The sequence below is a fragment of the Peromyscus leucopus genome, chromosome X (assembly GCF_004664715.2).
Source record: "Peromyscus leucopus breed LL Stock chromosome X, UCI_PerLeu_2.1, whole genome shotgun sequence".
NCBI lineage: Eukaryota > Metazoa > Chordata > Mammalia > Rodentia > Cricetidae > Peromyscus > Peromyscus leucopus.
The window spans coordinates 89,394,469-89,419,097 of NC_051083.1; the positions used below are offsets into that span (position 1 = coordinate 89,394,469).

The window sequence follows — 24,629 nt, forward strand, 5'->3', positions numbered from 1 at the left end:
ACAGATTTTTTTTTTTCTTTTTAAGACAGAGCCCAGGCTGCCCTCCAAATTTACACTACCATGACCAGCACAGACACATGTTTTTGCCATAGATAGCTAATTATTTATTGTGGTGTGTGGTATCCTTGAATCTCAGAGTACTGGTAATTCCTTCCCAAGGTCATTTTTTATTATATTCTTGAGAATTTTGTACAAACAAAATGGTTGACAGTATGGACTTCCTTTCCTTTATCATAATGAGCAGGGTTGGAGAATGTTGCCCAGCCCTGGTTAGTTCCACCAACTAATGTGATTTCTCAAGTGGTAGCCTGAAGAATGAAGTGTTTTTTCTCTCAGTGAAATGCAAAAGGCGGACAGCTGTGTGGAAGGATTTCTAATGTGAAAGACTAGCCTGCACAGCACAGTTGCCATAGAAACCTGCTGTCTTGCTGGCGACCTCAATGACAATATTGTAACAGAAATTTTCAAGGCTTGGTTGGAAGAACAGGGGTCCATCTCTCGGTGTTTTAGACTCAGCTGAGGGTATGAGACCCCTGCAGTGGGGGCTGAATCTCCTTGAGGAATGGGGAGACTGAGATCCTAGAGCCCAGTCCCACAGCTCCTGCTTGGAGCCTCCATTCTGGATGTCTCCTCCTAAGGGAGAGAAACATGGAACCATCACAGCCCTGGGGAATATGCTGTGCTTTCCAGAGTGTCCTGAACCTACTTTCCATATACAGGCAGGGTGTTCATAGGAGAAGAAGAATCTTTTTTAGTCGATTTGCCCAGTCTGTGAAATATCATTGGAATGCGCACAGAATGGTCCCAACCTTCAGTAATAAGACAGGAACAAGCATATAGCCCTGTCTTTATGAATGAATCCAGGTCACTTCTTATTCCTTCTCAGATTTCTTGGGAGAGCATGAGGGATGAGGAAAGCAGATGGAAAAAGGCCTAGGGGAGATGCTCCCGCACCTTTTAGGTGGTGATACAAATTTTATGAAAATATCTCTTATATTTTAAGATACTGGAACTTTGGCTGGATCTCACAGCCAAGTTAATAATCATCCCTGAAGGTCACTTAAGCTTTAGCCTGCTATCTTGCTGTACTCTGCCTGTTTGTTTATCCTGCCTTAAGAGAACAATGTAACAACCGACCCTGCTTACCTTGGATTTTCCATGGAATCAGCTTTGACAGCCTAAGTTAATATATAGCTGTAATCTTAAACTATATACTCTTCTATGCCCCTGACCCAGACAGCAATGCATGTGTGTGTGTATATTATGATTATCGTTTGCTGAAAACAGAAGACAGGTTAAAATTGTCCTTACATAACAAATATGCACCATTAAATGTTGTAAACAGCATATGGATATTGCATGATAAGAATATGTTTGCCGCCGGGCGGTGGTGGCGCACGCCTTTAATCCCAGCACTTGGGAGGCAGAGCCAGGCGGATCTCTGTGAGTTCAAGGCCAGCCTGGGCTACAAAGCGAGATCCAGGAAAGGCGCAAAGCTACACAGAGAAACCCTGTCTCGAAAAACCAAAAAAAAAAAAAAAAAAAAAAAGAATATGTTTGCCTTACTGAAGGCTTTTGGGGTCAGTTGGAGTTAATAACTTAATCCCCCTTGTAAAACTCTGTTAAAGATTTCTGTAAAGTATCCCTATTCCTTCCCCATGTGATGTTTTCTGTGCTTTTCAGTAAATACAGAACAAAGTCCTTTGTTAGGGACAAGACACATGCGATACAGGCAATAGGGATGGATCAGATACACACAACAGACAGACTACAGAAAAGCCAGATACCACAAATTACAGACGGAAGGAAGACACAGACAGAGAAGTGTAGAACGTAATCATGTGTTTGCTTTTGGTCAAACTAAAATCAGAGGAAGCGCTGAACTTTCTTTGATGAGACACCAATACACCTTGGTGCCTCTGAGACTATCTTAAATGCATTTAACTGACACATTTTTCATAGGACTTGGCTGTTTTGTAATCAAATGTAAGTGCAAAGCCAAAATAAGCAAAGCTAAGACATAAAACCTGTGTATTACCTCAAATAGGCTAGGAGAGCACCAAGATCATTTCCAAAGCAACATTTGCCCAGAGTAAAGGAAGCATGGGGGTTTTATTCAGGGGAATAGATTTGTGTGTGTGTGTGTATATATACATATAAACATATACATGAGTGGGCCCATTCCCAAACATGCTCAGTTAAGGAGTACATGTTCCATCATGTACAGATAAGCTAATATTTTAAAACGAAAAGATAGTAGATGCATTTTTAGCTCAAATCAGCACAGATGTAAAAGATTAAAGTGATGGATAGAAATACCTCTAAGCATGTTCAACTTGTACCATAGAGTTTTAATAGAAAATCAATGAAAGAATACTTTGAAGGCACATTAACACAGGAGTCTGCCCATGAAGCCATGGTGGCACTCGCCTTGCTTAGTCACTAACAGTTTCATTGCTACTCACCACTGGTCAGTAACTACCATGGTGCCTGGCTAGGATGAACTTAATGAATCATGGTAGTTGCTGCATTCTTTTTCCTGGACAAATCTTTATTGGAAGACAGAGCATAGTGTGTGTCTGAAGGAGGTGAGTTCTAAGGATGTAGATAGTGACATCTGATGAAATATCTCCAGATCAGAACGGCAGCAGTACTCAATACAGGCCACTGCTTTCAACTTCAGTGGAGTGTTTTGCTTGCCTCCTGCGATTTCACGGAACCAAATAAAAGTGTGTGGTGAAGTAGCTTCTGTGAGAATACAAAAGTTCACAAGTAGCGAATTGTTTCGATTTCATGATTTAGAGATTTGGTTGGTGGAAGTCCATCTGCTTGATATGCTTAAGTAGTAGCAGTCCTTGAAACCTATCTCAGAGAGCTCTTCTTTATCTGAATATATATATATATATATATATATGCTTAATGGAGGAGCATGATGTTTTACTTGAGTTTACAATACATTTACTTGTATTCTCTGGCAATAAATAAAAATTAGTGACTGACAGTAAGATAGATGTTGAAATATATAGTTAATTTGAAGGCACTGTGGTATCTTAATTTGGATTCTTTTCCTGGTAGCCATGTTTTCATCCATCCTGTACTGAAATTTTGTAGACTCTGATATTTCCTAGTGTTACTAAAAAAAACCTATTATAGAATTTATTCTTCAAAGGCAGTGATTTCCCCCCAGTTTCATAATGCCCCTGGAGGGCTACCAGAGATGCCTTATGTTATCAACCATTGATGAATTACTCACATGGGGAAGAAAACTGATGTTTAGCATGTTTACAGCACATTTATCTATGTATTTCTGACTGTCTAAATGATAATTTATTGACCTCCATGCCTCTATGATGAGTGTTACTTATAAGTCCTTTCTAGACACCTAACATTATAATATGTATTCTTCTCTAGTTCACTTAAAAAAACTAGTCTGTAATGAATTTATGAACACAACAGGAATTTATTATTCGTTTTAAAATGGCATATTAGGTGCAATAATTTTGCATTATGAGAAATAATAATCATAATTTAATTTTCCTAATTATAAAAATATATGCACTATAAGAACCAAGTTGACATAAATTGTTATTGTTACTATTATCATTTCCTAAGATATACTCAGTTCTGTAGTTAGTGGTCTCCCTAACAATCAAAAATCCTTACTGTCCCCAAGTAAATACAGCGCTTTAGTCAATGCTATGGTTTAGATATGAGGAGCTCACACCTCATGCACATGTATTGAAAGCTTTCTCCTGAACTAATGGGCAGGTAATTAGATCAAGAGGGCTCAAGAGGCCTCTAGCCTAATAAGTGGGTTTGTATACTGAGGGATTCATAAATTGATAGTGTTGTTGGGAAGTGATAGAAAATTTTCAAGGGAGTAAATCACTGAGGCATCATGCCTTAGGAGCTATATTTTTTTTTAAATAGTCTTTCTTCCTCTTCCTTTTCCTCCTTCTCTTCCTTCCCTCCCCCATCTCTCAACATGCTCTCTGCCCCAGGCCCAGAAACAACAAAAGGAAATTGCTATAGTCTGAATGAAATATCTAAAACTGTGAGCCAAACTAAGTCTTTCCTTCTTTCAATCTGCAGAGAAAAACAAACAAAAGAACTTGACTAATACAGTCAATATAGATTTCATGTTAATAAAATTTATTTTATTGAGATCACAAAGGTATTTGTTTGTTCTATATTTAAGAGTTCAATGGCCAGATCAGTTGGTAGACACAAAAATTAACATTGTAAGAAGACACAGAGGTGTTTGCAAGTATTTGTCCAACTGTTTTCACCCCCATTAGCATTTATAAGAGTTTCAGAATTAACAATCTTGCCAGTGCCTCAATCTTTTTTATATTAGATATCCCCTCAGAATATAATAATATTTAATTGACTATCATTTTTTCTTAATGATTAATTATACTGGAAATGTAAACAAAATGTGCTGCCTTTTCTACTACAGGGTTAATTAAGACAAAACTCTAATTTTAAAAAAGTAAAAGAAAATGCCACTTGGCAGAAATTTAAATTCCCACCGGGTCAGCACTTTTTGAAATCAAAATATGTGCTCAAGGTTGCATGATATTCTCAAAAGTTGCACTCTGCTTATCAGCAGCACTGTTTTGAGTTAGCCAACAGTGTAAGAGTATGAAACCAAGCTCTGCTCACCCCAGTAAGGCACCAGACCCTTTACATTAGAAATATACATATATATAATATGTATATAGGTCTAATTAGTGTTTCATGCATGTGGCTATTAGGGCTGTCCACTATAGTATGGGCAATCTGCCGGGGGCACCACCCATGAAAAACACTGACTTTCTCTCCCCATACAGCCATCAACTGCACAAGCTTCTCAACTAGGAGTGGGCCCTTGTGAGCTCCTCCTCATCCATGCTGGAACATTGACTAGCTCAACCTTGAGCAGTTTTTATATAATTAACTCTTCATGGTGAAATATCTTCATGTTTAGTTTTGTGACAATTTATATTCGTGTTACTAGTCCTCTTAGATACTAAGGTTTTGAAATATTTTTTTCTCAGAAACTTGTCTTTATATTATCTTACTAGTAGTTTTGGAATAACTCAACCTTTTAGTATATTTTAAAAAATCCAATTTAATGATTTCTCACTTAGGAATTGTGCTTTTAGTGTCTAAACAAAAGAGCAAAACGTTAATCTTCCATATTTTCTGATAGGAATTTTATAGCTGGAGGTCTCTATTTAGATACATGGTCCCCGTGGAGTTCACCTTTTGAATGTAGTACGATAGACAGAGCACAGTTATGTTTGTTAACATGAGTACACACTTGTCTGAGCACTATTCTTGAGAAGAATGTCTTTTCCTACTAAATTATCATTAGATCTTTTAAAAAACAGTCACTACAATTCCAATAAAACTCCAAACATTTTTATTTTAAAAAAATGACATGCTGATACACATATTCAGGGAAAACTCAAAGGACTTAGATTTTTGAAAACACAACATAACTGGAGAATAAACAAAACCTGATTTCAAGATTTCTGATAAACCTATAACAATCAAGAAAGTGTTGTATTGACACTTTCTTGTATCAACTTGAGAAAAGGAACTAAAATAAAGTTCCTAAAAGGAACTAAATAAAGAATCCAGAAATAGGTCCATATGTACATAAATGACTTTTTTAAAACACCCAAAGATAATTCAGTGGGAAAAGAGAGTCTTCTCAAGAAACAGTGTTCAGTCCAGTGCGTACTCATGTTCTTAGTACCCTGTGATCTCAAGTGCCTGGAAGGACTAGGCTACTTTGAGTAATTATATCAACAGAGACCATCTAATTGTCCAAAAACTCTGCATGGGGACATTCAATTACTGGTGCTCAGATGTTAGCTGTTTAGGAAGCTTTCATCGAAATTATTGGAAGATATGTATTAACCTGGAAGATATTTCATGTGCCACCCTCACCCAAAACATTACTAAACCAAACCAGGGAAATGAGGTGGAGAGTATGTTTTCAATAGTTTCTCCAATTCATTCTGATATTCATCTAGGTTTGAAAAGCAATGTGGGCTGGGCAGTGGTGGCGCACGCCTTTAATCCCAGCACTCGGGAGGCAGAGCCAGGCAGATCTCTGTGAGTTCGAGGCCAGCCTGGGCTACCAAGTGAGTTCCAGGAAAGGCGCAAAGCTACACAAAGAAACCCTGTCTCAAAAAAAGAAAAGAAAAGCAATGTGGGTTTTCTACAAGCTTTTCTTGGAGAAAATTTTGAATTCTTGCACATGTGATTTTATGGCTACTGACTTGTAAGTACAGCTTCTTTTGTCTGTTCTGATGTATCAAATAGTAATATTTATTCAGATTTATGCACAAGCCTCTGATTTAAGCACTGGGAAAAAGCAAAAAGAACAGGATAGATAGGGTAACTGAACTGTTATGAAAGATTGGGGAACTGGGACTTAGAAGATAAATCGATTGGAAGAGCAATTTTGTACAGTTATTTATGATTAAGATAATAATAATTAGAGTAGGAAATCAGGGGACAGGGGGTTACACAGAGAGTTGTCAGCGAAGGCCTTTCCTGGAAGCGGCTGAGTGAAGAAGTCAGCACAGACAGACCAGGTCTTGGTGTGCTTGCACTGTGTGCTCCAGCTGATCCTGGAGCAGAGGGCAAGCCCAGTGGCTGGAGCCTGGCAGACAACACACAGGCTGATGGGGTGAGGTGGAAGGGCAGATGCAGCACAGAGTCTGGGCCACACATTTGACGCTCTGTCTGTATTTTGGGTGTGGAGGATCCCAGTAGGGGAGGGACATGACCCATAGGTGATGGCTGCTCTCTGTGCAGAGAATGGACTGCAGAGAGGCAGGATGAGTTAGTGTGTGTGTGTGGTGGGGGAGGGGGTACAGCCCTCAGGAGCCTGTTGCAGAAGGCCAGGGGAGGGGCTAGGATGTATGGAAGCCATGATGCAGCAGTGTGCAGAGGGAGGGGGGTCCCTGGACAGGGCTTTGAGGGGCGCAGATGGGACCTTCAGTGACTTGTGTCTGGGTGTCGGGGGATGAAGCAGCTCAAGCCCTCCAGGCTTATTTAGTCACGCAGAGACACGGCGCTGCTGTTTTCTATCAGATGCTCCAAACGCCTTAGACTCTCAGCAGACAGTGGTTGTAGGGTTAACCAGTGACTTGGGGGTGGGGGGGAGAAAGAAAGAAAAGGCATCGTGGGCGGTGCGCGCTCCAGGGACGCGTGCGCGCACCCAGCATTCTGCGCGAGCCAGGGGCAGGCGGAGGGGACGCGAGCAGACTGCACGCCGCCCGCCGTGCCCAGCCAGCCAGCCCGAGCCAGGCAGCCAGCGAGCGCCAGTGGAGCCCGCGTGGAGGGAGCCGCCGGCTGAGCCGCAAGATGAACACCCTGCTGTCGCGGGCGAACTCGCTGTTCGCCTTCACGCTGAGCGTCATGGCGGCGCTCACCTTGGGCTGCATCCTCACCACCGCCTTCAAAGACAGAAGCGCGCCTGTGCGCCTGCACGTCTCCAGGATCCTGCTCAAAAAAGTGGAAGACTTCACCGGACCCAGGAAAAAAAGCGACCTGGGCTTCATCACGTTCCACATCTCTGCGGATTTGGAGAAGACTTTCGACTGGAACGTCAAGCAGCTCTTCCTGTACCTCTCGGCAGAATATTCCACGAAAAGCAACGCTGTGAACCAGGTGGTCCTCTGGGACAAGATCCTTCTGCGAGGCGAGAACCCCAAGCTGGACCTGAAAGATGTCAAAAGCAAGTATTTTTTCTTTGACGACGGGCACGGTCTCAAGGGAAACAGGAATGTCACTTTGACTCTGTCCTGGCAAGTTATCCCGATTGCTGGGATTCTGCCTCTTGTGACTGGATCTGGACGCGTGTCTGTCCCATTTCCGGACTCGTATGAAATTGCCACGACTTTTTGAAGAACTCTCTCTGCGTCTGAAAAGGACATCTGAGTACTTAAGGAATCATATTTCTTTCATCTTTTCCCTCCCGTCTTGCTGACTTCTTTTGTGTTTTGTTTCTTTAGGATGTGCTGTTTTTGTGTCTGGGACTGGCTGAGCTCCTCATCCTCATGCTTCCTTCCATTTATCTAACATAGAGACTGCATTCATGGATCTTACTGTGACAGTGGTTGTTATGTTTTCTTTTGTATAAGAATTAACATCAAATTGTGTAGTTGGAGGGAAGGACTGATAGAGTACTGGAACATTATTGTACAAACAAAACAACAAAAGAAGTTCACCAGAGCAGAATATTATCAGACAATTGCATAATAAGGATTGAAAAGAACACACAGTTTTGTCGTGTTCACTGTGTTATTCCATGTGTAATATAAACGTGTTTGGAAAAAATTTAAAAATTCGATGTATGGGTGTTGTCATAATAACTGTATTTTATTCCTGACATTCCTTGTAGTTCACATTGATTGCCGTTTTCTTATATCTTCTAGGATGTGTTTGATTACTAGAAAAATTGTGATTTGCTTCTTCGAAGTCTGACATACAAAATAGGTAAATACGAATGAGAATGAGAATTTACCCCCACTTCAGAAATCTTAATGCTTGTTTTCCTTGCCAGCAAATACGTCCATTTGAATAGTGAATGCCTCTTTAGGCTGTAAATAATTATAACTCACTTCATACCTCTTAAGTAAATCAAATGTGTGTCTTACAGTGTTTTCTCTGCAAAGATTGCTATGCATTGTATCTTTGCAAGATGTTTTAGCACTGTTACTGAAATTTGAAAGTGTTTGCATGCTTAACATGTGATGAGTATGGTCTAGTATGTTTAATACCATTAAACAAATGCTAACTGCTTAAAACCGTTTTAGGTCTATTATTTAATCATTGTTGGGATATTGCTAATAACACTTGTGGTATGATTTTTCACTTACAATCACATATATTATATATTCTATAATCTAAAAGTAAGCAGTACAAGCTTTAGTTCTTTTCAAATGAAGAAGCTGAAATTCAGAAGTTTGTTACATTACTGCAGGCAAACAATAGAGTTCAAACTTGAAATCCAATCTGATTCTTTTTGTTAAATACTGTTTTTATTTATGAGATTATAATATAATTACATTTTCCTCTTCCCTTTCCTCCCTCCAAACACTCTCGGGTAACCTTCAAATTCAGGGCATATACATATATTCCTAAATACAACATGCTCAGTTTGTATAATGGTACTTATACGACTTCAGGGCTGATCATTTGGTATTGAATAATCCATTGGTGTGTTCTTCCCCAGGGTAGACTATTTCTCTCACTCTCAGTGTTTCTTAGTTATCTGTAGTTCTTTGTCGAGGGTTGAGGCCTTATGTACCCCCGCCCCCACCCACACATTGAAGTATCAATTTGGACTGGGCTCCACAACTCTATTTTGTCATTAGCTGCTATTCAGCTTTAAAGAAAATGGAAATAATAAATCTGCAGGTAAATGGATGGAACTAGAAAAGATCATATTGAGTGAGGTCACTGAGACCCAGAAAGATAAATGTCTCATGTTTTTCTCATCTGAGGTTCTTAGCTCCAAATCTTCAGACGTGAATACATAACCTGATGTAACTGCAGAAACCAGGAAAGTAAAAAGAGACCATTGCTGGAGTGGGGGATGGGGGAGCAATAGATGGGGGATTAGCAGATGCAAATGATCTGAAGGGGGAAATGGAAAAATGGGGCATCTAATTAGAGAGGAGGGAGTAAGAGAACTAGATTCGAAGGAGGGGGAAGGGTAAAATAACAGGATGTTTGAAAATGTCATATTGTGAACTATCTATCAAAAATGCACACAATACAACTAAGTCTGTGTAGAAATATACACATACAGTTTAAATAAAAATTTTCCCATCTGGTCTGGCAATGCTCCACCCCCTCCTCACAATAGCCATAGACTACCTAACAAAAACCCCAAAACCAGGCATGAGAGTCCCTCTGATGAGTTATTGCTTAGGATTATCCAAAAGTCTCTCCAAAAACATTATAGGCCATTGCTGTTGCCCTTAGTTGCCTCACAAAAGGTGGAAGATGACCCGCTATTGCTGAAATCACCATGCACTTCAGACTCAGAGCCCAGTGGATCCAATCTGGATTTAACCTGAAAGCCTCCTCCCAGAGGGACTAGCTTTCATTGTACCAGAAGGCACCATGTAAGCTTCCTAAGGAGGGAAGTGACCAATAGTCCTACCTAGCTATGACACCAATGAACCACAATGACCATCATGGCACCATAAATAACCCCAAGGGTGGAGTAGTGCCACGCATACCTTGACAGTACACAACAGCTCTCTGATTGTACTTAACACACACACACACACACACACACACACACACACACACACTCAACAAGAGGGAAATCACGTTTGGTACTCGAACCCAGCCATCTACCTAGTGCTAGGAAACACATTCGTCTTGGAGGAGAACCTACAACCACCACTTTACTAAATCAGCATTCTAAATATTTGTCCTTAAACCCACATATAAGTGTAATCCTTACCTCTTTTCTTTTTTATTTAGGATTTCTATTGCTGTGATAAAATACCATGACCAAATTCAACTTCTGTTTCTTTTATATCTCAGACAACACAGCAATCAAATTTCACTTACAGATTTTTTTTTTCTGTTTTCTTTTTCTCTGGAAATCCTTTTTATCATTCCTGGAAAGAGATTCCCTACCTTGTGTGAAAGGACTAATTTTGATTGTGCCGACAAAGTACATTTCGTTCTCTACATAAAATCCCCATTTACTTGATTTATAGTATAAAGGAATTGGAATGTTTGTAAAATAGCTTATTGAGTAAATATACATAATACTGAATAATGAAATTTAAAATGGCCTTTTCCAAGGTGGGGAAATAAACACTGTTCAAGCAGTGACTGCAATTTAATTGCTCCTAAGACCAAACAATCCAGTTACACTACCTCTGATAACAGAAAGGGCTATTTTTCCCTAAGAACAGTTTAAAACTAATGTGTAACATTTTTTTTGCAGTCACTTCATGTAAATATAACACTCCACTCATTTAAACAGCTGTGCGTGTGGTTATACTGTTCATGGACAAGCATTTGAGAAGGAGTGTTTCCAACCAGCAGAAACTTCAAAGGTGGAATGTTATGCATTCCAGTGTTAGCTCCAGAATTTTCACTTAGTTCTTTGGGATCTCCATTTCTTTGTCTGGGATATGGCAAGAGGTAAAATAACTACTTGTGTGGTGATCATTTTTCCATCACACACACACATATAGTATGTTTTGGTATGTTTGAAGCATATTAGAACAGAAATATACAACAGTTATACAAAGACAAGAAGATAGAATGCTCAAGCACATACTTCAGATTGATATGATTTTGTCTTATAGTCAGAAACTTTAACTTGTAAATGCTACAGGTGCTGAACATGAAAACTGCAGCTGTCAAAACATGTCAATAAGGAAAGCATTCACAACAAAGCCTTAACTAGGGCTAGGCACCAGTGTCCCAGCTCACTACTCCTCCTGGTGAATGGGTCTGTTAGTTTGGCAGAGATGCATTCTGGGTTTTTTTTTTTTTTTTTGAGATGCAATTGATTTATCTGACAAGCATACTTTGGGAGAATTTGATATGGAATAGAAGTATAAAGATCCAAGAAGTATAATGTGGATAGAGGTTGTCATTTTTATTAGCAATGGGAAACTAAGAATAAAAATTATCCTCCACCTCACAGCTTTGTTTACTTATTATAATAATACATTTAACAAGTTAACTTGGGGGCTGGAGATACAGTTTCTAACTGAGCTTTTGTCATGCATGCTAACGACCTTATTTTCAAACCTCAGAACTGGAAAAAGGAACTTGAGGCCTGGGCATGTGTTTAAATGGTAGAGCACTTGAATGTGCAAGACCCTAGGTCCCATCCCCACTATCTTTTCTGTCTGTATATATCTATCTGTCTATCTATGTATCTATCTATGTATCTATCATCTGTCTGTCTATATATCTGTCTGTCTGTCTGTCTGTCTATCTGGAACTCGAGTTCATTTCGATAAGCATATTATTCTTTTGGTGATAATTTTTTCAGTTTAATTTTTAAGTTTTTTAATGATTTATTTTTATTTTTTATGTGCATTGACCTGTATGTATATCTGTGTGAAGGTGTCAGACCTCCTGGGAACTGGACAGTTGTGAGCTGCCATGTGGGTGCTAGGAATTTAATCCATGTTCTCTTGAAGAGCAGTCAGTGCTCTTAACTTCTGAGTCATCTCTCCAGCTGCTCCCCCCCTTCATTTTAAAAAGCTGTTTTCCTATGTGTGTATTTTGTATATTTAGCATGTTCCCATCCATTCCTCATCAAATTTTTTAAGTCCCTACAAAGACACAATGATTTTTGGAAACCAAAGTACGATTGGAAATGTCTGATCCCAGAACTTATTCTCAAACAGTAATCACCACATAGTAGGTTATACTAGTTATCATTTTTAATGAATTAATTAAAAAATGTAGTGGTCACATGATTTTTCCCTCTCTCACTTAAATCTAAGCAAAAGACAAATAACTGTGCAAAGAAACTTGGTAGGACTATGTTATGATTTTGGTTATAATCTGAGAATGACATTATTTGCATCAATTTATGAAAAAATCCCTCAATCCCTCATTAGGGAATTTCTAAGTTGCTACAAGCCACAAAAATATACAAAGTAGGATTTCAGCTGCTTGTGATAAAGCTAATACCTGGAAGAAGCCAAGGGCCTTCCAGAAGTCAAGCTGAGGCTCGAGGAGCCTTGGTGATGTTGGCTTTTGATTATCAGCCATTTCCTGCTGTGAGTTTCTTGTGTGCTATTGTAGCTTTTCCATCATTTATTGGGCACCATTTCCCCTCCACTAAAGGAATATTTAGATAATCTTGTGCACTGACAACTATGCACAGCCAGAACCCAGTTCAAGCCTCCCTTAAATTATACATTGGCAGCATCCAGCCAGGACCATCCCCAGACTGAGGAAGGTACCTTATCAGAGATACCTCTGTACTCTCTGAGAACAGACTTAAGTGTCCATACTACCCGTTTGAGAAGGCCTGGTGGATGTGGCAATTAAGCTTTACTTCCTCCTTCCCCAAACCTTACCTCTAGTTCCAGATCTCCCTTTAACTATCACCAGAGGCATCTAGCTGTACACAGGTTGCCTAGCGACAGAGCACACCTTCCCCCACCCTGCAGAAAAACGGCAGATAGCTTGGACAGATAGGAGCCACAGGAAAAAAGAAGGCAGTTTTATTTTCTCCCATTGACCTAGCAACTTATAGATTCTTAACAATTATAGTTGAGCACATAAGATCCCTCTTCTTAGATATTACCCAAATTTAGCCTTTAGCTAATTCATTTCCCCATTAGTCACTTCCCTTTAGGTTGCAAATGATAATAAACAATTACTGCCTCTCTATGTGATTCTTTTTTTTTTTTTTTCATTTGTTTTTTTTTTCTTTTGGTTTTCGAGACAGGGTTTCTCTGTGTAGCTTTGCGCCTTTCCTGGGACTCACTTGGTAGCCCAGGCTGGCCTTGAACTCACAGAGATCCGCCTGGCTCTGCCTCCCGAGTGCTGGGATTAAAGGCGTGCGCCACCACCGCCCGGCTCTCTATGTGATTCTTATCACCCCTCCGTTTGACCCTGGAAGCCTGGCTTTGCACTGCCAAGGGAATACTGCTTGTAAGTGTATATATACCGGGTCTTCCAGGGCACGGGAGGACAGAGAAGAGAAAAGAGAATGGAAGAACTAGATGGGTAAGAACTTGAGAGGAACAGACTGAGCTGGGAAAAAAACTAGATTGAAGGGCTAGAAGAGAGTACTAGAGGGATGAGATGGAAGATGAGGAAGAGCCAGATGGGGAAGAACAAGATGAGAGAGAAGGAGATGGGAGAGGAGCTGATTTGGGAAAGAACTAGATGGATGAGAACCTAGAAGGGGCAGAACTAAGATGAGAGAATTAAGATAGAACCTACAGGGGATAGCAGATAAATGTAGAGAGAAATCAGGCAAGAAAGGAGCTAAAAATGAGAGGAGAATAGAAGCTTGTAGAGAGAGAACTGACAGAATAATAAAGTATATGGACTAAGGAGTTTTGTGTACATAGATTCTTTTCTTTTCATCAAAGATTAATTATCAGCTGGTTGCAGATGCTTCCCAAGCCTTGGGAGGGGACTATTGAGGGGCTGGACCCCCATAGTCCTCGTTACTAAGTGGAATACTCACTCTACCTGCTTTCTAGCCCACTCTTCTATCCCTACATAAAATGAGATTCCATTCCAGTCATTCCTACTCAGCAAATGAGACACCATCACTGCCGACTGCTGTCTTAACCACATGGAAACTCCTCTCTGCAGCAGTTTGCTTGGCAAATACACATCCAAAAGAGGAGTCTTCAGTACTTTCAGAAGTGCCTATCAAAGAAGGGTTCCTGAAGCATTTTCTCCTGTTACCAGGATAACCCATGGCAGGAAATAACTTTTTCTTTACAGACACACATCACAATCTTAAGCTGTTGTGACTGTCTAAACACTGCTGAAATGCTAAGCCTGTCAAATTTGGGAGTTCATTAATAAGAATCCATTTTGCCAGAAAATCTAATTTTCATTCATCAGTATCATCCTTATTAGGAAAATATTGAATAGTATATCCTTCTCCTTTTCTCATATTTAAAAAATATTTTTGTTACAAAATTTGTAAATAAATAAAAACATCACACACCAAAATTAGCCAGATTCAAAGTCTATACAACTTAATGAAGTTATACAATTAGAATTGGCATTTTAAATGGAACCTCATGTATTTTAATTTGTTTATACTTCAGGGTTAGGGCAGTAGGGCATTGTGGGGGATGTCGATCAGAATTTGTAGGGAAGAGATAGGAACACTTCCAGAGTGTGAGACACAGATAAAGAGTTGCAAGCCTACTAAAAGATCTACCACTGAGAGCAGAACTGCCCAAGGGGTTAAACATGAGGATCCAAGCTATATAATCATTGTTTCTCAGTCAAAATTCACTCTAACGACCTAAGGATGTGTAGAAATAATTCTGGTGCAGAGAGCAAGCTTGTATGTTAAGGTTGCCATGGCAACCTGATGTAATTATGATGGCTCTGACAACTTAATAACGAAAACTTGAATTGTGTGGCGAGAACAGAAAGGCCCCCTCTCCAAGTGTTTGCACTCAGCTAAGGGTATGGGTGCCTCGGGAGGGTAGGGGGCCAGGGGCTGAACTTCTCTACAGAGTGAGGAGACAGAGATAGGGAATCCCAGACCCTAGTTAGCTCTTTCCTGCTAGAGAGCTGTTCTGGAGAATGTCTCATTTATGAGACTCTTGAGATCTTCCTATCCCTAAGGATTATGGTGTTGTGCCCCAGGGCATCTTTGAACAACTTTCTATGCAGATACTGGGGCATTCATGGGAGGAAATGACAGGGATAACTCTCTGAGCCCAATTTTCTCCTCTGTGAAAATGTCTATTGAAATAGTAATTAGTAATTAATTACCTTGTACATCCCAGTGGATGTTTAAATATGCAGTGGATTAGAAGGAATTTTGTACTAGTTGCTTTCTGTTTCTGTGATAAGACACTGACCAAAAGCAATCTGAGATTGTGCTAGCCACTTCTCTTCTCTTCCCTTCCCTTCCCTTCCCTCCCTCTCCTCCCTCCCTCCCTTCTCTTCCCTTCCCTTCTCTTCTCTCTCTTTCCTTCCTCCATCCCTCCCTTCCTCCATCTTCCCCTCCCACCTTCCCTCCCTTTCTTCTTTCTTTGTTTCTTTTTTTCTGCCAACTTATCATGAGCTAGTGTTATCTAGAAAGAGGAAATCTCAATTTAGAAAATGTATCTATCACAATGCCTTTGACAAGATTGTGAGACATTTTCTTGATGAATGGTTGATGTGGAAGGGTCCAGTCCATTATGGGCCATGACACCCCATCGACAGTTGTTCCTAAGGTGTATAGCAAAGTAAACTGAGCAAGCCAGAGGGAGCAAGCTGGTAAGCAGTACTGGCTTTCTCCATGGTCTCTGCTTTAGTTTCTAACTCCAGGTTCTTGCTTAAGTTCATGCCCTGATTTCCCTCAGTGATGGACTGTTTCTTCCCCAAGTTTTTTTTTTTTTTTTTTTTTTTTTTTTTTTTTTACCATGGTCTATATCACAGCAATAGAAAGCAAACTAAGACAGGGAGGAAAGAGTTTATTTTATTCATCACTTCCAAGTGACTTGCTATCAAGGGAAGCTGAGGCAGGAACTGAAGCAGAGACCATGAAAGAGTGCTGTTTACTTGTTCACATTCCCAGATACAGAGTGCAGTAATTTCAAAAATAATATAATACACTATATTATAATTACAATGAGCTGCATCCATTAAATATAACCAGATAGGTTTAAATATATAACTATATTTCAGGATGTAATGTGTTCAATTCTGTAATGTCAGACATGCTATTCCTCTCAATGCCTTATTCCCAGCAATGCATGGTATTTCTGTCACTCTGCACTAGGTTTCGTGGTCATTTAAATGGAACCATGCAAGCTTTTTTAAAAACTGGAGCCTTTTTCTGATTTTTACTCTCTGGTGCTGGAGGTGGTGGGTGGGGGTGGTCAGAATCTTCTTCATGGCAAATAAGCACTATACCACTAAGCTACCACTAGGCTCAGATCCGGCTTTTAAATTTCACCTTTTAAATTCTTTGGTGTACACATTGCGTATATATCTTTCTTTTAAATTTGTGCTCTTGTTATTTCTTTTTTTTTAAGCCTACAGCACCCGGTATTCCTAGGCAGTCTCCTATCCAAGTACTAACCAGGCCCGACCCTGCTTAGCTTCCGAGATCAGATGAGATTGGGCGCGTTCAGGGTGGTATGGCCGTAGACTGCTCTTGTTATTTCTAATCTTGCACATTCATACACAAAGTAAATATGAAGACCATCTATGACTATATCTTTTGTGACAGTATGATTAGATAATATAAATGGAAGAATAGTAGTGTGAGACACTATCAGGCTCTCCAAGCCATATTTTTTTCATTGTTTCATCTTCTACAATATTGCAGTATTTGCTATATTCATTCTTTTTAATATGGATCATTTTCCTAATAGTATCTCATTGATCATAGTTTTCATTACTCTTTTCTAATGTTTGATGATGTTAAACACCTTTTTCTGTGCTTGATTGATATTTGTGTATTTTCTTTGGTGGTGTAGCTATTAAAATATTTCACCTATTTATTTATTTTTTAAAAAGTTTAATTTATGTATTTTATCTTTAATCATGTGGGGAGTGGATATGTGTACATGAGTGCAGGTGCTCATGGAAGCCAGAGCTACTGGGCCCCCTGGAGCTAGAGTTACAGATAGTTATGAGCCACCAGAAATTGGACACTGGGTGCTGAACCTGGGGGAAAAATACTCTGCAAAAGCAATACATGCTCTTGAATACTAAGCCATTTCTCTAGCCTCTACCTACTTCTTTCTTTCTTTCTTTCTTTCGTTCTTTCTTTCTTTTTCTCTCTCTCTCTCTCTCTCTCTCTCTCTCTCTCTCTCTCTCTCTCCTTCCTTCCTTCCTTCCTTCCTTCCTTCCTTCCTTCCTTCCTTCCTTTCTTTCTCTTTCTTCCGGCTCATTTCTTTACTGACTTATCTGTTTTCCTGTTGAGTTTTATGTGACTTTCTATATTGTTGATACATGTCTTTTATAAGATGTATATTCCAAAATGCTAACTTCTAGTGAGGGGCTGGTCTACATTTTCTCAACTGTGCATTTGAAAGGATCAAAATTTATAGGTTTGTGCAAGGCCTATTTGATTGCTTCCTGTTTTGTTTGTTTGAAACAAAGTGTTTCTCAGGCTACCCTTGAACTCTTGATACTTTTGACCCAGCCTTTCAAGTGCTGGGATTATAGGCATGAACCACTGCGTCTAGCAGTGTCTGTCTCTTGATACTGACATCTCAGCTATGAAATCTAGTCCAAGATCACCGGAATGTTCTCCTGTGCTTTCTGCTAAAATTCTTATATGTTTATGTTTTATGATTAAATCTATGATCAACACCAGGAATGGTGCACATGTTTATAATTTCAGCAATTGGAAGGCTGAGGCAAGATTATGGTGGTTTTCAAAGACATCCTAGGCTACATACCCATTCTCACAGAACAAGGATGAAAGAAACAAAAACCACTATGGATATGACTCATTTTCACTTGACTTTTGTTTATGAGCCATATATGAGTCATAACTTACATTTGTGAATATGGATATCCACTAGCTCTCATACAACTTGTTGGAAAAAAATGTTCCTATTATATCAAATTATATTTGCATATTTGTCAAACTCAGTTGTCCGTGTGTGTGTGTGTGTGTGTGTGTGTGTGTGTGTGTGTGTGTCTGTGTGTGTGTCTATTTCTGGAATCGTTACTCTGTTCCTATGGTCTACTTTTCTACCCTGATGCTGATAGATGACTCTGCAGAAATGCAAGTTTATAAATGTTTCCAAAGGAGGAAGTGTTCCTCCAATTTTCATGTTTCTCAGTTGATTAATAGTCTAGTATCTTTACATTTTCATATAAGTTTAAAAATTAGCCTGTTAATTTCTTTTAAAATATCCTTTAGGGTTTTTTTCTGAGATTTCACTGAGTGTATATATACTTTGAGAATAAATATGTAACAATAGTGGGGCTTCCATCTCATGAAAGTAATGTATCAATTTACTAAATTTCCTTTTAATTCTTTATATACTAAATTTATTTGCCATGAATTTGTAAACATATTAAAGTATGCAAGATGTCATTTAATTATATATCCTTATTTACATTTTTTTGGTGTTTGAAGACAAGGTTTCTCTGTGTAGCCCTGGCTGTCCTGGAACTAGCTCTGTAGACTAGACTGCCTCTCCCTCCCTAGTGCTGGGAGTAAAGGTGTGCTCCACCACAGCCTGGATCCCTTGTATTTTTTTGGCTGGGTATCATAATTTGACATTATTATTTTTATTAATAAAATTTGTTCTGTGACAGCACCATACATGTATATAATGAGTTATGATTACTATCAGCTCCCACACTTAACCTATTTTCTTCATCAATCTTCCCCTTCCCTACAAATCTGTTTCCCATTCTGGTCTTTCTGTTTATGATCCACTGTGTTTAGCAGGGCTATCAGGATGATTCTGGATTTTAAACTATCCACTGGAGGCTGGTGAACTCAACTATGGGTAAACAAATGAACTCACAACAGCTGCATTTACTTGCCCTGGGCCTATGCAAAGATTGCCTTGCTGACAGACACTCATGGCTAGCAGACTGGCTCATGGAGTTCTACCCTTCCCTGTTGAACTGTTGACTCTTTTTGCAGAAGTGGATGCAAAGACTCATGAATACTCAAGGTTCTGAGAAAAAAAAAATAATGGTTGAGTGCTCATCTCTAAATATGACTTTATACCATTCTTTCTAAGGCACAGGGAACGTTCTGCAATTGTCCTTTATAGACCTCTTGATCTTCTGGCACTTACGTTCTTTCTGTCTTCTCATCCACCATTCACTGTAAAGAGAAGCTTCTCCAATTAAGACTGAGAGTAGCATTTTTCCATGTACATAAAAAAAAAAATAGAGGCTTGGTGGTACATGCCTTTAATCTCAGCATTCAGGAGGCCGACAAGCTGATCTCTGTGAGTTTGAGTCCAGCCCAATCTACAGAGCTAGTTCTAGGACAGCCAAGGCTCCACAAAGAAACCCTATCTCAAAAGCCAAAAAACAAATAAATAAATAAAAATAAAAATAAAAATAAAAAAGCCGAGTGGTGGTGATGAACATCTTTAATGCTAGCACTCAGGAGGCAGAGGCAAGGCCAGCCTGGTCTCTAGAGAGTTCTAGGACAGCCAGGGGCTATACAGAGAAATCCTGTCTTGAAAAACAAATAAACAACTCTCCCCCAAAAAGGATATTTAGAAGATACTTTGAGGCTACGTCCCTTCATCTGCTGTGTCGGATGTTGACACGGACCAAGCCAAGGCTTGCTTGTTATCACTAAATCCCTGTGTGTTTTGTGTGTTGGCTATCAACTCTGTGGTGGTCTTGCTCAGGGGTCTCGTGACAGGGGCACAACAGTAGCATTCCTCCATAGCCTCGGCTTTAGTTCCTGCCTCCGGATTCTTGCCCAGCTTTGATTTCCTGCCCTGACTTCCTTTGATGATGGACTGTGGTGTGAAAATATTAGATGAAATAAATCCTTTCCTTCTCAAGCTGCTTTTGATCATGGTGTTTTATCACTGGAATAGAAACCCAAACTAAGGAATTGGTATCAGGTTTATGGGATATTGCTGTGGCAGACCTGACCATGTTTTGAGGAGAACTGTGAAAGGACTTTGGAACTTTGGCCTAGAAAAGCCATTGAGTGTTCAAAGCTTAATGAGCTGCTGCAGGAACTTAGAATATAATGTCAAGGGCAATGCAAATGATGGAGTCCTAGTTTGTCATGGAGAAGTAAATTTGTTGAGTATTTTCATTATTAATTATTGATGTGATGAGGACGAGCTCAGTGTGGACGATGCCCTCCTTGGGCAAGTGGCCCTGAGTACTATATGAAAGCAGGATGAGTAAGCCATGGGGAACAATCCAGTAAGCAGCAATCCTCCGTGGACTCTGCATCAATTCTTGTCCCCAAGCTTGTTGCCTTGAGTTGCTGCCCTGATTTGCCTGGATGATGAACTACAAGCTGTAAAATGAAATAAATCCTTTCTCTCCAAGTGGCTTTTTGCTACAGTGTTAATCACAGCAATAGAAGTCCTAATTAAGACAGCAACCTAGAAGAATGACAAGAGCTTGTATTATTTAGGGGGACATCTGAGGCCCCCTGATCAACAACTCATGCAGAAATAATTTAACATCTGGCACTAGGATTTTGTTTAGAAGTCCACTGTGTCTAGGAGCAACATTATCTAGCTGTGCAGGATAAGTCCTTTCAAACTATTTTGAAATTATGTTTTTAACTGAGTTGCAGGAGAGGTTTCTATATGTGTTTTTCACACACCTCTCATTCTGGTCCCTCCTCCCTTCCAAATCTTTATCTCTTCCATCACTCTACCCTCTTCCTGTTTAAACCTTTCTGCTCCCAGAAGTCCCCAATTTGTTTGTCAGAACTTAGGTAAAGCTATATGTTTTCATGTTAATTGTCCTATAATTGTGGGCAAAAGTTTCCTTATTGTTCCACAATAACTGATATAATGAAAGCATTTCATGTGGGTGATTCTGGGGATAGAACTCAGGACCTCACATATGATAGGGAAGCTTTTATTGCAGGGCTTAATCTCAAGACAATGGCAACATTTTAGAGTACAGTTTCAATTTAATATATTATATATTTGATATATATTTTGTTGCACTTTGTATTGCTTGTCTACACACCAATACTTAAAAGTAGCTGTATAGAAACTTCTAAGCTAAAAATCTCAGGCTAATGACTGTGAGATACAAAAGTACTTGATGCTTAACATATGTTTGCTTGCACTTCCACATCAGCTTTTAGGTATCATTGGCAAAGTGCCAAAAGTGGGGACAGAAAAATCTTAGAGTCAGTTCTACACATCATCATCAAAAAAAATTCATATTAAACCATTTCAGTGGCTTTACCTGTTTATGTAGTAAAAATTGAGTCTGTTCACCCATGGAGCAGTGTGGGTCCTCACAGTCCAGGCTGCTTAAAGGCATCCATGGGCCCATCTGATGCCATGGGGCTCAGGCAGGCAAAAGATACCCACAGGGTAGCTTGGGTCCTCATGGTCTGGCTGCTTGAAGGCATCCACAAGCCCACCCAGGACCACAGGAGCAGGCACTGTGTGTGTGGGTGCCATTATAATGAGCAAGCATATGGTGGAGAAATGGGAGAGAAAGAGAGACAGAATTGTTCATATGCTGTGGTAAGAGGTGGTTCTGAAGAGGTGAGGGAGGTGAGGAATGGTCTGATGTAGGTAGCCTGCTTGCCACTCTGGTCCAGGGTGATGTCTAGGCCTGGGCTTTTGCCTAGGGCCATGTCTAGGTCTGTAGTGTTACCTCAGCTGGGGTCTCCGTAGACATCCATGACCCATGTTGCCACCAAGGCCATGGGGATGTCCAGGGTCTGGGCCACCATCTGTGGCAATTTTTGTGTTCAAGAGCTATGCTGATGGGGCCATGTTGATCTGAGTGGCCTGTACTGTCACCAAGGGACAAGGTGGCATTTGATCTGAGCTGCTGGAATAGAGCTTGTCTGTGTCTGTGGCCTTGCAGTAGCCAGGGTCTGTGTTCCTGTCCATGGCTCCAGTAACCAGTGAAGCCTGTGCAGATGACCAGGATCTAGTGAAACACCTGAGTCCATGTTGGTGTCCAAGGTTAAAAGGGCCAGTCAAAGAAACCCACCCTGATCCTGAAACCAGAGCCAAAGAAACCCACCCTGGCCCTGAAACCAGAGCCAGTGAAAGGAACACACTTTGGCCCTGAAACCAGAGTCAAATCTGCCCCTGACCAACTGAGCATGAAACCAATCAGTCCCTGAGCAGGAAAACCAACCAGTCTTTGAGCAGAAAACAAACCAATCCCTGAGCATGAAGTCCAGCCCATCTGAACTTGTCCAAGCTCAAGAGGATTGAAATCTGACCAACTCCCACCCTGAAAATCTTCTCCCTGGAAAAACTCCGCCCCTAAGAAGCCCTATATAAGCCCTGTGCCTGTTCAGTTGGCCCCTGTCCTTGTCCACTCTGGCATAGGCAGCCACTCTCCAGGATTCCTCCCTCCAAGATAAATCTCCTCACAGCTGTAGGTATCCAGGATACCTTCCCTTCATAGCTGTAGGCCAACAAGTCAGGATACCTTTCCTTCCAGAGTTGTAACACTTGCAGGTGTAGCCTGACTTCCAATAGTCAAGATATCTTTCCCTCCAGAGCTGTAACACTTCCAAGGGCCATGCTGTCACAAGGGCCATGCTAATCTGGATGGCTTGTGCTGCCACCCAGGGCCATGGTGATGCCTGGCATGGGGCCATATCTGGGTCCATGGCCCTACTGTAGTGAGAGTCTGGGTTCATGTCTATGACTCCCGATACCACCAAAGGTCATGCAAATACCCGGTGTCTGGGCCATCACCCAAGGCCAGGTGAGGATCTGAGGGTCGTGGTGCAGCTGGTGTCATACAGATCTGAGTGGCCTGTGCTGCTGCAAGGTGCCATGGTTTCATCCAGCCAGGGTCTGTGTTGATGTCTGTGGCTCCCGATACCATCAAAGGCTATGCTGATGCCAGGGGTCTGGGCCAACTTCCGGGGACATGTTTGTGTCTGAGGGCTACACAGCCACTGGGGCCATGGTGACATCTGAGCCTGGGCTGCTGATGAGGACTATGTCTAGGTCTGTGGTCTTACCACAGCCAGGGTCTGTGTTGAGATGTCCATGTCCCATGGTGCCACCAAAGGCCAAATGGATGTTTGGGGTCTAGGCCTCAACCTGTGGCTATATTGGTATCTGAGGGCCACGCTGCCACCAGGGCCATGTTGATCTGGATGGCCTGTGCTGCCACATGAGACCATGGTGTTGTCTCTGCCTAGACTGCTACCTAGGGACATGTCTGGGTACATGACCCTGCTGGAGCCAGGTTCTGTGTTGATGTTCATGTCTCTTGTTACCAATGAGGGCTGAGCCAATGCCTGCGGTCTGGACAGCCATGTAGACCATGCTGGTGCCAAGGGCTGCCAGGGACATACTGATCTGGGTGGCTTGTGCTGCCACTGTGGTCATGGTGACCTCTGAGCCCAAGCTGCTACCAAAGGCCATGTCTAGGTCTATGATCCTGCTGCAGCTGGGGTCTGTGATGATGTCTATGGCCCATATTGCCACAGGAGATCATAGGAACCATACATGTTGATATCTGAGGGTTGTGCTGAACTTGCCCCACCCCTCACTGGCCCTGGGATAGCTGGCCCTGCCTCTCACTGGTCACTGTAGCAGGAGAGCTGGTCACACCCCCATGAAACAGCTGGCCTCCACACTTGGGAAAGATGGCCTCACCCCTCACCATAGGCATGAGAGAGCTGGCCCCAGTGGCATGGGCCTAGGAGAGCTGGCTCTGCCCCTCACCTGATGGGGGAAGTGCCAGTGGTCCAGACCAACCAGCTCAGCTACCACCCAGACCCACATCCTGGACCTTGGTTGGGCTCACCCTAACATCTACCCCATTTATCTAAAGTTTGTGAAGGGACTGGTCCTGCAGAATGATAACTGCAGGATCTCCATGCCTCAAAGCAACAGCAGGGTTACCGAGAGGAGTTTCAATGTGGGCCAAGTGATGATGATGTGCCAGAGGCCTTGAACCAGACCAAGGACTCATTGCAATGGACATTTTGTGGGTGGGGCTGATTGGACAAAAGGGTATAACTGTGTGACACACCACAGCACCCAATGCCACTAGGATGAGTGAAGAGATGTTGGAAAGATGGAGGAACAAGGTGGGTTTTTGTTGTTTTGTTTTGAATTGATTTGGGAGGATTTCTTTTGTAGGGGATGCTTCAGGGGTGAGGGAGGATATGGAGGGACTGGGAGGTGAGCAGGATTGGGGCATATGATGTGAAATTCCAAAAAAAATCAATAAAGAATAATGTTCTAAAAAATTGAGTCTGTTGAATCTCAAATTTT

General features: G+C 41.1%; 1 protein-coding gene and 1 non-coding gene across 2 annotated transcripts; one reads left to right on the forward strand and one right to left on the reverse strand.

Annotated features, from left to right (window-relative positions):
- Positions 1–7,203: 7,203 nt before the first annotated feature.
- LOC114683876 (signal peptidase complex subunit 3) lies at positions 7,204–8,268 on the forward strand. The gene has a single exon (XM_028858242.2). It carries the CDS (start codon positions 7,369–7,371, stop codon positions 7,909–7,911), a length of 543 nt encoding a protein of 180 aa, XP_028714075.1. The 5' UTR covers positions 7,204–7,368; the 3' UTR covers positions 7,912–8,268.
- Positions 8,269–16,743: 8,475 nt separating this feature from the next.
- On the reverse strand, positions 16,744–16,862 carry LOC114683885. Its single transcript, XR_003733215.1, has one exon. It is a non-coding gene; the product is annotated as a 5S ribosomal RNA (ribosomal RNA).
- Positions 16,863–24,629: the final 7,767 nt, after the last annotated feature.